This window comes from Leucoraja erinacea, chromosome 1 (assembly GCF_028641065.1).
Source record: "Leucoraja erinacea ecotype New England chromosome 1, Leri_hhj_1, whole genome shotgun sequence".
Taxonomy (NCBI): domain Eukaryota; kingdom Metazoa; phylum Chordata; class Chondrichthyes; order Rajiformes; family Rajidae; genus Leucoraja; species Leucoraja erinaceus.
Window position 1 is genome coordinate 16,955,754 of NC_073377.1, and position 15,564 is coordinate 16,971,317.

General features: G+C 44.2%; 1 protein-coding gene across 7 annotated transcripts in view; it reads right to left on the reverse strand.

Annotated features, from left to right (window-relative positions):
* Positions 1-15,564, reverse strand: part of LOC129710892 (zinc finger and BTB domain-containing protein 7C) — a 166,382-nt gene that overhangs the window by 34,573 nt on the left and 116,245 nt on the right. For all 7 annotated transcript variants that reach the window (XR_008725784.1, XR_008725778.1, XR_008725767.1 and 4 more), the window contains one exon: positions 10,749-11,984. Coding sequence is in view for 2 of the 7 variants with exons in the window: in XM_055658274.1 (XP_055514249.1) it covers positions 10,749-11,984 (1,236 nt within the window). In the remaining 5 variants the exon portion in view is untranslated. The remainder of the gene's footprint in view (positions 1-10,748; positions 11,985-15,564) is intronic.

Here is a 15,564-nt window from a genome sequence, read left to right on the forward strand (position 1 = left end):
GATGCGGTCTCCCAGGTCTTGCACACCGCTCTCTCCCATCTGGACAGCCAGAAGGGGGGCTACGTGAGGATACTGTTCATAGACTACAGTTCAGCCTTCAACACGACAGTCCCCACCAGACTGGCCGGGATGCTAATGGAATTGGGGCTCAACACCTCCCTGTGTGCCTGGGTCCTGGACTTTCTCACCGCCAGGCCCCAGGTAGTCAAGATGGGAGGGAATACATCAAAGTCTCTCACCCTGAGCACAGGATCGCCCCAGGGTTGCGTCCTCAGCCCCCTATTGTACTCCCTGTACACACATGACTGTGTGGCTAGGTTCAGCTCCAACTCAATAATTAAGTTTGTTGATGACACTGTGGTGATGGGCCTGATCTCAGACAACGATGAGAAGGCCTACCGGGAGGAGGTGGCTGGTCTAGCACTCTGGTGCCAGGATAACAGCCTCCTCTTGAACATCAAAAAAACGAAGGAGCTGATCATGGACTTTTGGAGGGCACATCATCCGAGGACGTACACTCCATTGAGGATAAATGGGGATCCTGTGGATAGGGTGAACTGTTTTAAATATCTGGGAGTCCACATCTCCGAGGATATGACATGGGCATCACACGCCTCAGCACTCGTGATTAAGGCAAGGCAGCGCCTTTACCACCTCAGGCAATTGAGGAAATTCAGAGTGTCTCCGAGGATCCTCCAGCGCTTCTACGCAGCGGCGGTGGAAAGCATCTTGTCCGGGAACATTACCATCTGGTTTGGGAATTGCTCTGCCAAGGACAAGAAGGCTCTGCAGAGAGTAGTGCGTTCGGCCGAACGCACTATGGGAACTTCACTTGCCCCCCTGCAGGAACTATACATCAGGAGGTGCAACTCCAGAGCCAACAATATCATGAGAGACCTCTTCCACCCCTGCAACGGACTGTTCCAGCTGCTACGGTCAGGCAAACGCCTCCGTTGCCATGCGGTGAGAACGGAGAGGTTGAGAAGGAGTTTCTTCCCAGAGGCCATTCGGACTGTAAACGCCTATCTCACCAGGGATTAACTCTACTGAACGTTTTTCCTTCCATTATTTATTATGTAAAAGAATATGTGTGTTATGATTGTGTGATTGCAGAAAAGTCCGCGAGCATTGCCACTTTCAGATTCAGATTCAGATTCAGATTCAATTTAATTGTCATTGTCAGTGTACAGTACAGAGACAACGAAATGCATTTTCATTTCACTGCACATCTCGTATGTGTATGTGACAAATAAACTTGTGATCACAGTCTTTTCCCTGGGGCAGGATAGCCTAAAACTAGAAGTCATAGGTAAATTTGATAAAAGAAAGATTTAAAAAGAACCTGAGGGGCAAGTTTTGGTGGGTATATGGAATGAGCTGCCAGAGAAAGTGGCTGATGCAGGTACAATTATAATATTTACGGACATTTGGACAGGTTCATGAATAGGTAAAGGTTTAGAGGGATATGGGCCAAATGGCAGCAAATAGTGTGAGTTCAGGAAGGCATCTTGGCCTGATGGGTTGGGTTGAAAGGCCTGTTTCTGTGTTGTATAACCCTATGACTCCACACATTAATACACTTTAAACATGCAACAAGTTTAAATCATGTTTCCATCATGGCCTGGGGAAACTTAGGCATAAATATTGTTTAAAAAAATAAATAAATAAACAAGTGATTATGAAGTTATCAGATTATCACAAAAAATAGAAACATGGAAACATAGAAAATAGGTGCAGGAGTAGGCCATTCGGCCCTTCGAGCCTGCACCGCCATTCGATATGATCATGGCTGATCATCAAACTCAGTATCCTGTACCTGCCTTCTCTCCATACCCCCTGATCCCTTTAGCCACAAGGGCCACATCTAACTCCCTCTTAAATATAGCCAATGAACTGGCCTCAACTACATGCTGTGGCAGAGAATTCCAGAAAAATAACTATGTTTTAAAGAAAAAAACCTCCCGTTAATACCATGACTTCACTGCATGTGAAAGCAAGCAAATCATTTAGTTACATCAAGTTCCTATAAGAATTGCCAAGACATTCCAGCCTTTCAACAACATCCACTTACCAAGAATTAATAATTTTACAAACTGCTTCCAGAGAGAAAAATCAGCATTTATTACAGTCTAATTTATCATATATAAATTAATTTTAAAGTTTTAAAGGCCCTTCCTTGCATTTAGCTGCACAATAGATTTGGTAAAAACTCATGGCTCAAAACTCTGCAGATTTCAAGAGTTCATTGGAAACTACAAATTATGACCACTGTCTGTCACATTTCAATGAGAACCAAACAGTTCTGAAGTGCAAACGAGGTCGAGGGTGGAAAAGCAGGAAGGATTTATAGAGAAGGAATATTTCAGGTTGATGAGTTTTCAGCCAGAAGCTGAGTTAAGTAACTAAATTCTCAACGTACATATCAGCTTCAGTATAAGAACATGCACAATATATTCTGATGGCTGAACCAATTCAGCTGTTAGTACATAAAAATCCTTATTCACAACTCCTAATAGATAAACGGCATTATCAACAAAGTTCTAATCAAATACTCTGCACTTAATCATCCTGCCTTTTAGACAATAGACAATAGGTGCAGGAGTAGGCCATTCGGCCCTTCGAGCCAGCACCGCCATTGAATGTGATCATGGCTGACCATCCACAATCAGTACCCCATTCCTGCCTTCTCCCCATATCCCCTGATTCCGCTATCTTTAATAGCCCCATCAATCTCTCTTGAAAGTATCCAGAGAAGCGACCTCCACCGCCCTCTGAGGGAGAGGATTCCACAGACTTACAACTCTCTGTGTGAAAAAGTGTTTCTTCATCTCCGTTCTAAATGGCTTACCCCTTATTCTTAAACTGTGACCCCTGGTTCTGAACTCTCCCAACATCGGGAACATGTTTCCTGCCTCTAGCGTGTCCAAACCCTTAATAACCTTATATGTTTCAATAAGATGCCCTTTCATCCTTATAAACTCCAGAGTATACAAGCCCAGCCGCTCCATTCTCTCAGCATATGACAGTCCCGCCATCCCAGGAATTAACCTTGTAAACCTACCTTGCACTCCCTCAATAGCAAGAATGTCCTTCCTCAAATTAGGGGACCAAAACTGCACACAATACTCCAGATGTGGACTCACAACTGCAGAAGGACCTCTTTGCTCCTAATCCCACTAGTTTTTTTCCCACTACTACTGGCAAATCCTTACTATCAACATCATGGGGGGTCATTACTGACCAGAACCCACAATAAGCCCTGCTCTGACAACTCTTTTATCAGCTTGATGACATATGACGCTATCAGAGGTACATGGTGAATAGAATCATGTAAACCGCTGCTACTGCCTGTTGTATGTACGCAGAACCTCCAATGGCTGTGTTTCATATTTCTCCTGCAGGTGACCTTCCACCTTTCGGCTCCTACACCTCACTTTGCTTCATCCACGAATGTCATGCTTCATCTCGCAACTTGGCCCCAGCATTTTAATTGTCAACCACAATATCCATGGCCATCATTCCTTCCCCGATGCTCCAATACAAACCACATCTTCTACATCCCTACATGCAAATCTCTACTTAAGAAACATTTAGACATGGATAAAACATGGTTTAGATGGATATGGGCCAAGCACAGGCAGGTGGGACTGGTGTAGATGGGGCACGTTGGTTAATGTGGGCAGGTTGGGCCAAAGGCACTATTTCCACCCTGTATGATCCAAACAATGTCTGTCCTAGTAGAGTCATATTGCACAGAAGCAGGCCCTCCCCCCCCATGCTGACCAAGATGCCCCGGTCTACACTAATCCCACCTGCCTGCATTCGGCCCTTGTCCCTCTAGACCTTTCCTATTCATGTACCTGTCCAAATGTCTATTAAAAGTTGTTATAGTACATGCCTCACCTACTTCACCAGGCAGCTCATGCCATAGGCCCACAATCTTGTGCGTGAAAAAGATGTCTCAGGTTTCAATTTAATCTTTCCCCTCACACCTGATCGGCAGACTGAAGCCGCAATAGAACCACTGATCCCACCGGGCAACTCCTTACTTTATAAATATGGTCATGGATGCACTAAGCAAAGACCATGTCCTACCTGGACAAGTTATGGTAAATGGCTACAAAAATAAATTATCAGAGTGATGGAGATTACTTCTTCCAGAATGAAGAAATTATGAAAGTAGAATATACATGCTGGAAATTTCATATAAAATAGATACTAGAAATATTTAATATGTCTGTGGGAAGAGAAACAGCATTAGCATTTCCATGTATAATCATATAACCATATAACAATTACAGCACGGAAACAGGCCATCTCGACCCTTCTAGTCCGTGCCAAACACATATTCTCCCCTAGTCCCCTATACCTGCGCTCAGACCATAACACTCCATTCCTTTCCTGTCTCAATAACTATCCAATTTATTTTTAAATGATAAAAACTAACCTGCCTCCACCACCTTCACTGGAAGCTCATTCCACACAGCCACCACTTTCTGAGTAAAGAAGTTCCCCCTTATGTTACCCCTAAACTTCTGTCCCTTAATTCTCAAGTCATGTCCCCTTGTTTGAATCTTCCCTACTCACAGTAGGAAAAGCATATCCACGTCAACTCTGTCTATCCCTCTCATCATTTTAAAGACCTCTATCAAGTCCCCCCTTAACCTTCTGCCCTCCAAAGAATAAAGCCCTAACTTGTTCAACCTTTCTCTGTAACTTAGTTGCTGAAACCCAGGCAACATTCTAGTAAATCTCCTCTGTATTCTCTCTATTTTGTTGAGATCCTTCCTATAATTAGGCGACCAAAATTGTACACCATACTCCAGAATTGGCCTCACCAATGCCTTGTACAATTTTAACATTACATCCCAACTTCTATACTCAATGCTCTGATTTATAAAGGCCAGCACACCAAAAGCTTTCTTTACCACCCTATCTACATGAGATTCCACTTTCAGGGAACTGTGCACAGTTATTCCCAGATCCCTCTGTTCACCTGCATTCTTCAATTCCCTACCATTTACCATGTACGTCCTATTTTGATTTGTCCTGCCAAGATGTAGCACCTCACACTTATCAGCATTAAACTCCATCTGCCATCTTTCAGCCTACTCTTCCAACTGGCATAAATCTCTCTGTAGACTTTGAAAATCTACTTCATTATCCACAACCCCACCTATCTTAGTATCATCTGCATACTTACTAATCCAATTTACCACACCATCATCCAGATCATTGATGTACATGACAAACAACAGTGGACCCAACACAGATCCCTATAGCACCACACTAGTCACTGGCCTCCAACCTGACAAACAGCCATCCACCATTACTCTCTGGCATCTCCCATTCAGCCACTGTTGAATCCATCTTGCTACTCCACCATTAATACCCAACCATTGAACCTTCTTAACCAACCTTCCGTGAGGAACCTTGTCAAAGGCCTTACTGAAGTCCATATATACAACATCCACTGCTTTACCCTCATCAATTTCCCGAGTAACCTCTTCAAAAAATTCAAGAAGATTAGTCAAACATGACCTTCCAGGCACAAATACATGTTGACTGTTCCTAATCAGACCCTGTTTATCCAGATGCTTATATATATTATCTCTAAGTATCCTTTCCATTCATTTGCCCACCACTGACGTCAAACTAACAGGTCTATAATTGCTAGGTTTATTCTTAGACCCCTTTTTAAACAATGGAACAACATGCGCAGTACGCCAATCCTCCGGCACTATTCCCATTTCTAATGACATTTGAAATATTTCTGTCATAGCCCCTGCTATTTCTACACTAACTTCCCTCAATGTCCTAGGGAATATCCTGTCCGGACCCGGAGACTTATCCACTTTTATATTTCTCAAAAGTGTCAGTACTTCCTCTTCTTTGAATCTCATAGTTTCCATAGCTCCTCTACTTGTTTCCCTTACCTCACATAATTGAATATCCTTCTCCTTGGTGAATACCGAAGAAAATAAATTGTTCAATATCTCCCCCATCTCTTTTGGCTCTGCAGATAGCTGTCCACTCTGACTCTCTAATGGACCAACTTTATCCCTCGTTATCCTTTTGCTATTAATATATCTGTAGAAACCCTTTGGATTTACTTTCACCGTACTTACCTAAGCAACCTCATGTCTTCTTTTAGCTTTTCTGATTTCTTTCTGAAGATTCTTTTTACATTCTTTATACTCCTCAAGCACCTCATTTACTCCATGCTACCTATAATTATTGTAGATCTCTCTCTTTTTCCGAACCGTGTCCAATTTCCCTTGAAAACCATGGCTCTTTCCAATTTTTACTATTTCCTTTCAACTGAACAGGAACATAAAGATTCTGTACTCTTAAAATTTCACCTTTAAATGTCCTCCATTTCTCTTCCACATCTTTCCCATAAAACAAAATGTCCCAATTTACTCTTTTTAAATCCTTTCGCATCTCCTCAAAGTTAGCCTTTCTCCAATCAAAAATCTCAACCCTAGGTCCAGTTCTGACCCTCTCCATAATTATATTGAAACTAATGGTATTGTGATCACTGGACCCGAAGTGCTCCCCAACACATACCTCCGCCACCTGACCTGTCTCATTTCCTAACAGGAGGTCCAGCACTGCCCCTTCTCTAGTAGGTACCTCTATGTATTGCTGCAAAAAACTATCCTGCACACATTTTACAAACTCCAAACCATCCAGCCCATTTACAGAATGTGTTTCCCAGTCTATGTGTGGAAAATTGAAATCTCCCACAATCACTACCTTGTGCTTACTACAGGTGCACAACCTTTTATCCGACAGCCTTGGGACCAGGCACTTTTCGTAATTCAGAATTTGTCGGTATTCGGAATGGAATTTTTTTAGCGTAGAATTTAATGGCTGGCTCAGTGGTAGAGTGCTCGGCTCATATCCGCAAGGTCGCGAGTTTGCGCCTTGATCCCGGCAGTTACTCGGTCGCGAGTTTGAGTCTTCAATGTCGTTTTTTCATGCAGAATAAATGTTTGTATGAAATGCAGTGTAGGAGAGGTGTACAGACTGTGTGGGCAGAACTTTGGAAGTGATTGCCCACCAGTCTAAAACGCCGCTGTGTCTCCCTGTCCCTGGGATAGTAGGGGGCGATCAAACAGCACAATACCCCCCTCCCCCTCCAACTCCAGAGGAATCCTCTCCCCGATGGGCCGCTACGGTGACAAGTGGCAGTTTGCCCACAGCCCGAGCTGCGCCACCCCAAGAACACCTTGCACACCATCAGCTTCTGCCCCTACATGTTCCTCTGGAGTTGGAGCGGGGCTGGGCTGGAGTTGCTGCTGGCTGTGGGTCTCTGGGATCTCCGTGCTTGCAGTGGGCCTGGGGGTCGCTGTCCCGTTGGTCCTGACGTCTCCGGCCACCCCCCTGGACTGGAGCTGAGACTGGGAACTGTACCGCCCTTGCCCCCTCCCTCTGCAACTGCAAACAACCCCACTCTCCTGCAAGGGTGGTACAGTTCCCGGAGGATAGCAGGTGGCCAGAGACGTCAGGACCAACAGGAACCCGCTCCCCGATGGGCCCCTACGACGCCCCGAGCTGCGCCCCGTCATCCGCAACCCAGGTTCCTCTGTAGTTGGAGCTGGGCTGGGCTGGGCTGCTGCTGGCTGTGGGTCTCTGGGTTCTCCGTGGTGCTTGCGGTGGGCCTGGTGGTCGACGTCCAATTGGTCCTGACGTCTCCGGTGACTGCACTGACCAGCTCTCCAGCTCCCCGCTCATTGCACCGGCGCGGGGGCTTTGTACTGTCTTCACGTCGCGATGCTAGCAGCACAGTGCCAGTCACCAGAGACGTCAGGACCAACGGAACACCGACCCCCAGGCCCACCGCAAGCACGGAGATCCCAGATCAGCAACTCCAGCCCAGCCCCGTTCCAACTCCAGAGGAACACGCTCCCCGTATGGGCAGAAGCTGATGGTGTGCAAGGGGTACGTCTTGTTCTTGGGGTGGCGCAGCTCGGACTGTGGGCGAACTGCCACTTGTCGCCGTAGCGGCCCATCGGGGAGCGGATCCCTCTGGAGTTGGAGGGGGAGGGGGGTATTGTGCTGTTTGATCGCCCCCTACTATTCCAGGGACAGGGAGACAGGACGTTTACCGAGGGCGGCCCGGTCACTGTGTATCGTGAGTCTACCGTGGGAACTTTTTAACACAGTTGGCAGGTAGCAGCATATTGTCAATTATTAACCCTCCCGCGCAATATACCCTCACCTTCTCTTTTATGAATGGGGATTTAGTTCCCCTTTCTTCGAGGACCGACCGGAGGTTCCGCTGTCACCTCTGCGGGCCGCCCTCGGTGAACGTTTTCAAGGACCTTTCTTCAAGGACCGAAAAAATGTCGCTATTCGGAGGTTTTCGTTATTTGGATCTTCGGATAAAAGGTTGTGCACCTGTACTAATATCTGCGATCTCCTTACATATTTGCTCTTCCAATTCTCGCTCCGCATTTGGCGGTCTATAATACACCCCTATAAGTGTTGCTACCCCTTTCCCATTTCTCAGTTCCACCCAAATAGCTTCCCTAGACGAGCCCTCTAATCTATCCTGCCAAAGCACTGCTGTAATATCTTCCCTGATAAGCAATGTAACACCTCCTCCTCTTGCCCCTCCAATTCTATCACACCTGAAGCAACGAAATCCTGGTTTCCAATCACAGCCCTCTTGCAACTATGTTTCACTGATCGCCACAACATCATACTTCCAGATGTCAATCCAGGCTCTAAGTTCATCCACCTTTCTTACAATGCTCCTAGCATTAAAATATACACATTTAAGAAACCCACCCTCTCTTATTCTCTGTTTATTGTCTTTTTCTTCTCTCTCCCGTACATTTTGGGTCAGAGTGCTACCATTCTCTGCCTCCTGCCTCACACACTGACTGCTAGCTTTCCCAATTCGAGTCCCTCCCCCCAACCATACTAGTTTAAAGTCTCCCCAGTAGCCTTTGCAAATCTCCCCGCCAGGATATTGGTCCCCCTCGAGTTCAAGTGCAACTCGTCCTTTCTGTACAGGTCGCACCTTCCCCAAAAGAGGTCCCAATGATCCAGAAACTTGAATCCATACCCACTGCACCAGTCCCTCATCCACTCATTTATCCTCCACCTCACTCCATTCCTACTCTCACTGTCACGTGGCACAGGCAGTAATCCTGAGATTGTTACCTTTGCAGTCCTTCTCCTTAACTCTCTACCTAACTCCCTAAATTCTTCTTTCAGGACCTCTTCTCTTGTTTTACCTATGTCGTATACCTATTTCAGATCTCCTCTTTCTCAGGAAAGGTAATTAAAATGAAATGCTTATTCTGTTTCACTCTCGACGGATGTTAACCTGCTGTTTTACTAAAATGATTGTTTTCAATCACTGTACTCCTATGTTTTGGATTTGAGTTCTAGACTCCATTTCATTGTTGAAGAATGGTGTTAAATAGAAAGAAAAGGGTGAGGTAAAGAAAAGACACAAAGTGCTGGAGTAATTCAGGGAGTCAAGCAGCATCTCTGGAGAACATGGATAGGTGAAGTTATGAGTCGGGACCCTTCTTCAGACTCTTGAGACTGAAGAAGGGTCCTGATCCAAAACGTCCCTTATGATTGTTCTCTGGAGATGCTGCCTGACTCACTGAGTTAATCCAGCACATTATGTTTTTTTTTTGTAAACCAGCATCTGCAGCTCCTTGTGTCTAATGGGTGAAGTGGTTAGGGGAGTGAAGCATACAGTATATTGCCTGAGGGTAAAATAAAACTCTTTGCATGTGTTGCTTTAATATTAAAGAAATTGTTATGTGCAGCAAATCTCAGTATGCTCTGTATGTGTATAAAATCATGAGAGGAATAGATCGCCTGGACACAGAGTGGGGGATTTGAGAACCAGAGGGCTTGGTTTAAGGTGAAGGGGGAAGGAGTTTATGGGAATCTGAAGGGTAATTTTTTCACGCAAATGGTGGTGGGTGTATGGAATGAGACACTGGAAGAGGTAGGTGAGGCTGGGTCGATCGCAAAGCAATTAGACAGGTTTAGTAGGATATGGGGCCAAACACAGGCAAATGGGACTAGTGTGGACAAGAGTTGTTGGTTGACTGGAAAGACTCGGCTTGTACTCACTAGAATTTAGAAGATTGAGGGGGGATCTAATAGAAACTTACAAAATTCTTAAGCGGTTGGACAGGCTAGATGCAGGAAGATTGTTCCCGATGTTGGGGAAGTCCAGAACAAGAGTTCACAGTTTAAGGATAAGCGGGAAATCTTTTAAGGACCAAGATGAGAAAAACATTTTTCACACAGAGAGTGGTGAATCTGTGCAATTCTCTGCCACAGAAGGTAGTTGAGGCCAGTTCATTGGCTATATTTAAGAGGGAGTTAGATGTGGCCCTTGTGGCTAAAGGGATCAGGCGGTATGGAGAGAAGGCAGGTACAGGATACTGAGTTGGATGATCAGCCATGATCATATTGAATGGCGGTGCAGGCTCGAAGGGCCGAATGGCCTACTCCTGCACCTATTTGCTATGTTGGTGTGGGCAAGTTGGGCCAAAGGGCTTGTTTCAACACTATGACTGTGACTCTGGGTTCCATCAAGTAAACTAAATTTCAAATTAATTTAAATTCTAACCTTAAATGTTGGGATGAATGAGGTACAATGTTAACACCATGCAAAAATGTTGAGTTAGTACTAATTTAGAATGCGGCAATGACTATATCCCTGGACATGGAAGGAACAACAAAAACAAACTGCTGCTAACCTGGTAAAACGGACTTCACATATATTGCACATGTATGGTTTCTCCCCTGTATGAGTCCGCATGTGTCGTGGTAACTTTCCTGCTCCTTGGATCACTTTGTTGCAGATCGGACATTGTTGAGATGCCTTGGGTCTCATTTTTTTCTCATAATCCAAGGGCCAAGTTGGATAGACTGCTGCCAAATAGGAAGGACCTAATATATTCAAATAGGAATTAAAATCCAGTCCATCTTTTAATGTGTCCAGGTTATTCTGACTGTTTCCCATCAGAATACCTTTAAAAAAGTCACACAAACTTGTGGTTGTAGACAGATCTTCTTTGACCTCTTGTTTGATATTTTCTTTTTTCATTACCAGATTAAGGGGCAATTGATCCACATCATGACTCTCCACAAGCTGGGGAAATCCATTATATCCTCCATTCCAGTAGGGAGGAAATAATCCTGGTCCATGTGGAATCTCTCCATTCAGCAAATTCCCTCTGGAACTCAACCCTTCTTTTAAGAACGACTCCAAGGAGAAATCGCTAACAGGTCCCAAGCTTCCATCAGGAATATTAACCGCAAATCGGTTTAAAAATTCTTGAGGCAGTTCTCTGCATTGGTTTTCTACAAGATTGCTATTCAAGGAGCGTTTAAAATCACATTCCCTACCCCACTGGTTTTGCCTAGATTCATTGGTAGGTTCTTGAGGTGATTGCTCAAGATCTTGTTTGAGAGATTTTTCAGGTTTTTGGTGGAGGCATTTCCTGACGTCGTCTTGGGATGGATCATCTTCGAGCTCTTTGATGGTTGCATCTTCTGAATGTTCACTTTCATTGATCACCTCGCCACTTGCCTCCATGATATCAATGCATACTTGAATAACACACTGGATTTCCAACTGCTGTGCTGCACTTAACACATCCTTTACATTTGAGTTGCTAATAGTGAGGGTTGAAGTATAAGCAAACTCTAAAATCGCAGAAAGTGCTTCTGGTGTCACAAAGTCAATCTGGTAAACATTGTGTTGTTCTCCAAGAGTGTCTGAGGTAAACAGTGCCTTGAAGTATTTGCTACACGCAGCAAGGATTGACCTATGGGTCTTGTACTCCTGATCCTTTACTATCAGGACAACGTCGCAGAAAAGACCATCCTGCCTCTGTTCATTCAAACTACAAAGCAGCGTGTTGCTATGGTCTGGAAATGGGATTCCAATCAGGTCATCAACAGCACCAGCCATCGTTATGCAAAGTGGTCTGTCAAATAAAATAAAGTGGGAAATAATTTAATTAGTGACAATGTCCATTCAAAAGTCCAACGCTGAAAATATTACAGAAACATCACATGCACACGTACTCAAAAATACTTATACCTTATGGCATCATACAAATTGTTAAATGAAAAGGGAACATTGCATATTGAGTCTGAAGAAGGGTTTCGACCCGAAACATTGCCTATTTCCTTTGCTCCATAGATGCTGCCTCACCCGCTGAGTTTCTCCAGCATTTTGGACTACCTTTGCATATTTAGTTTTGCCTTCTACTACCTTGTTAGTAATGTGATGCAATGAAAGGAGTTGGTTGCTAACATCGCTGTTGACTAACCAATTTACTAATTAATTTATCTATCAATCCGTCTTCACCAGATCTAGACATGGTGTGAAGATTATCCAGTGATGGAGACCTTTAGGAACACTAATTCTGTGAAAACTTAATCTTCTGAATAATGCTGCAGTGAATCATATATTATTTTTCATGTGCATTCATCCCAAAATGTGCTTTTTCTAGGAAATCTATCTAAATTATATCTGTGAATCAATATTAATTGTTTCCATAATTTCCTTGGGTGCCTGAACCCTCCACAATATTCTCTGTATATCTTCTTTCATATCTTATGCTTGTTCTGATTAACACATTTGCCTATATTAATGATCTGTATAAATTATGTACGTTACGTTAAATCATGTTCCTCTGTCAGGAGAATAATATAAACTGAATGATCCACATTCGATATTCGTAAAACTAATCCAGTTAGCAAGTGATTAGTCACCGCCCCGTCACTCTCGTCGGCGCGACTCTCGTCAGCAGCGGCCTCTGCAGTCTGTCCACGTTTTATTATTTTCTGTCTATGTTTTTATGTAGTTTTTGTTCTTTTTTGTTGGGGGGTGTGTGTGTGGGGGGGGTGGGGGGGGTGGGAGGGGGGGGGGGAAACTTTTTAAATCTCTCCCTGCACGGGAGACCCGACCTTTTCTTGTCGGGTTTCCGTTGTCGTTGGGGCTGCAACGAGGAGCGGCCTCCAACAGGAAGAGACCGGGGACTCTGGTATTACGACTCACCATCACCGTCGCGGGGCTGGCCGAGTCCGGAGCGGGTGGAGCGGTGGAGGAGCGCTGCTGCTGCTGCTGCTGCGGCCCGACCGGAGAGTCGAAGGCTTCAACGGCAAGTCTGTGGACGGCGGCACCGGGAGCCCGCGGGTCCCTGGAGGGAGACCGCTTTTCAGGGCTCTCGCAACGGCGACTTCCCCCGCTCGAGTTGCGGGGTTGAAGAGCTCCTGGAGCGGGGCCTAACATCACCGCCCCGCGCGGCTTGGAATGGCCGCGGGACTCTGCGAGCGCACGCCGGGGGCTCTAACACCAAGACCCGGTGTGCGACCTCGCACCACCCAGCGTGGCTTTAATGGCCGCGGGACAATCGCCATCGCCAGCCGGGGGCTTTGACTTTGACTCTGACATCGGGGGGGGGGGGGGAGAGTGCAGTGGAGAGATAAGTTTATTTGGCCTTCCATCACAGCGATGTGATGGATGTTTATGTAAATTATGTTGTGTCTTGGGTCTATGTGTTTGTAATGTATGGCTGCAGAAACGGCATTTCGTTTGGACCTCAAGGGGTCCAAATGACAATTAAATGTATCTTATATCTTGTATCTTGTATCTTGTTACTGCAAATCATTACTAACCAGACTCGTTTAAAGAGCAACATTGGAAAAAAACAAAAAAAATCTATGATTAAAATATTCCACAGAACTGAATCTAAAATTATCAGGAACCTGATCATTAATTTTCTAACCAAATCATAATCGAGCCATAAGTGTCAATGACGCAAACAAATGAGTCCAGTTAATCTCCTTGATATCTGATTGTGAGATCCACAAAATAACCAAAAAGGTAAAAAGGAGCCATGGCAACTATAAAAGGCAGAATTCAGCCATAAAATGCTACAGTATGTAGAATTCTGTTGTTATTACAAAGACTCTTTGCTGCAGGAGGTAGTTTTTATAATATTTTATATTCATTAACATACATCTCAAAAAAAATATCCACAGTATTTGAGAGAATGCAAATTTTCTGGGAGGTGTGCACAGCATCGTTTAATCCTTTATAGAAGGAGTGAAGGCTTCAACCTTGGCAACCACTTCAAATACCTGATATTTACAGGGAGTTAAAGTTGTGGAGGGAAGGCAAATTAAGAGATAATCAAATTAAGAGATTTTGCCTAAATTAACATTCAGCGTCAGCTTTTAACCTCAGATCCTTCAGTGTTCTGAGTTCAGGGTTCCAGACTTGCATATTTGCATAATGGGAATGTATAGCTAGAAGCAACCTGTTCTCCAAAATTGATACCCATGATTGCCAAGAGTCCAAAATGGAACAAAACCTCCATTCTTAGGATCTTAATTTTGATCAATGTTCCCAGAATTTGAAAAACAACTTCAGTGTGAAAAGACCATTAATCCAGATTCTTCATTATTTAATCATATTTTCATCAAGTTTATCAAACCTAGTACAATCCTCTTCTTAGTTTTACCAAACTCCCAGTTGGACAATAGAACAAGGAAACAGTTCAACCTCTGTTAACCCATCTCCAGAACCAATGCAGCACTAACTTTGTCATTAAATTACAATATGCTGATACTGTTCACGTGCAAACTTGAAATGTGTTCAAGGCTTCGAATCTGCCATCAAGCTCTTTGTCTTGTGAGGTGCAAATATCTAAACTCTCCTGTATGCACTGGAGAGAGGTACAATTTACAGAAGCATTTCAAAGCATCTGAGAGGGACTGACAATTCTGCTTCTGCAAATTACTCCAAACCTACTGGCATTTTAAGCAAACCAATGTTAGTATCCTCTCCGAGGCTAACATCCTCAGCGACATAGCTATGGTCATGCTCGACCATCGTCAATGGGAAGGCCACATTGTCTGCATGTCTGAAACCGGACTCCCAAACAAGTCTAAAGAAGGGTCCCAAACCAAAATGTTGCATGTTCATTCCCTCCCCACATGCTGCCTGACCTGTGAATTCCTTTAGCACTTTGTGTTTTGTTTAATATTCCAGCATCTCAACATCTGCAGTTTTGTGTTTCCCAACCAAACATTCAACTTTGAGAGCCATCACGTCAACTCAATTCCAGGAGGACAGAGAAAACATTTTAGGGACATCCGCAAAACCTATTTGAGGAAATATAGCATCATCACTAACTCTTGAGAATCCTTGGCCCAATGCTCAACAGAAATACGACTATATTTGAGCCTCGGGGTCAGCAACCCAACAAGTTCAAGTGCAAATGGCGGAAGAAGTGTGAAAAAATTCAATCATCCCGACCAACTGCTTTCTTTAGCTCTCATGTCTGGCAACATCTAGAGCCGATAAGTATAATCTAGAATTAAAATGTCACCAATCTTTTCAAAAGGCAAAATCTTGTGTAACCAACATTTAATGTTTAGAGTGAATGGAAAGAATAGACAATGGCAATGCAGTAGTTGTATTTTTGCTAGATTTTCAATAGCCTGATAATTAGCTAATCATAAATCAAACCAACAAATAACATCAGGGGGCAA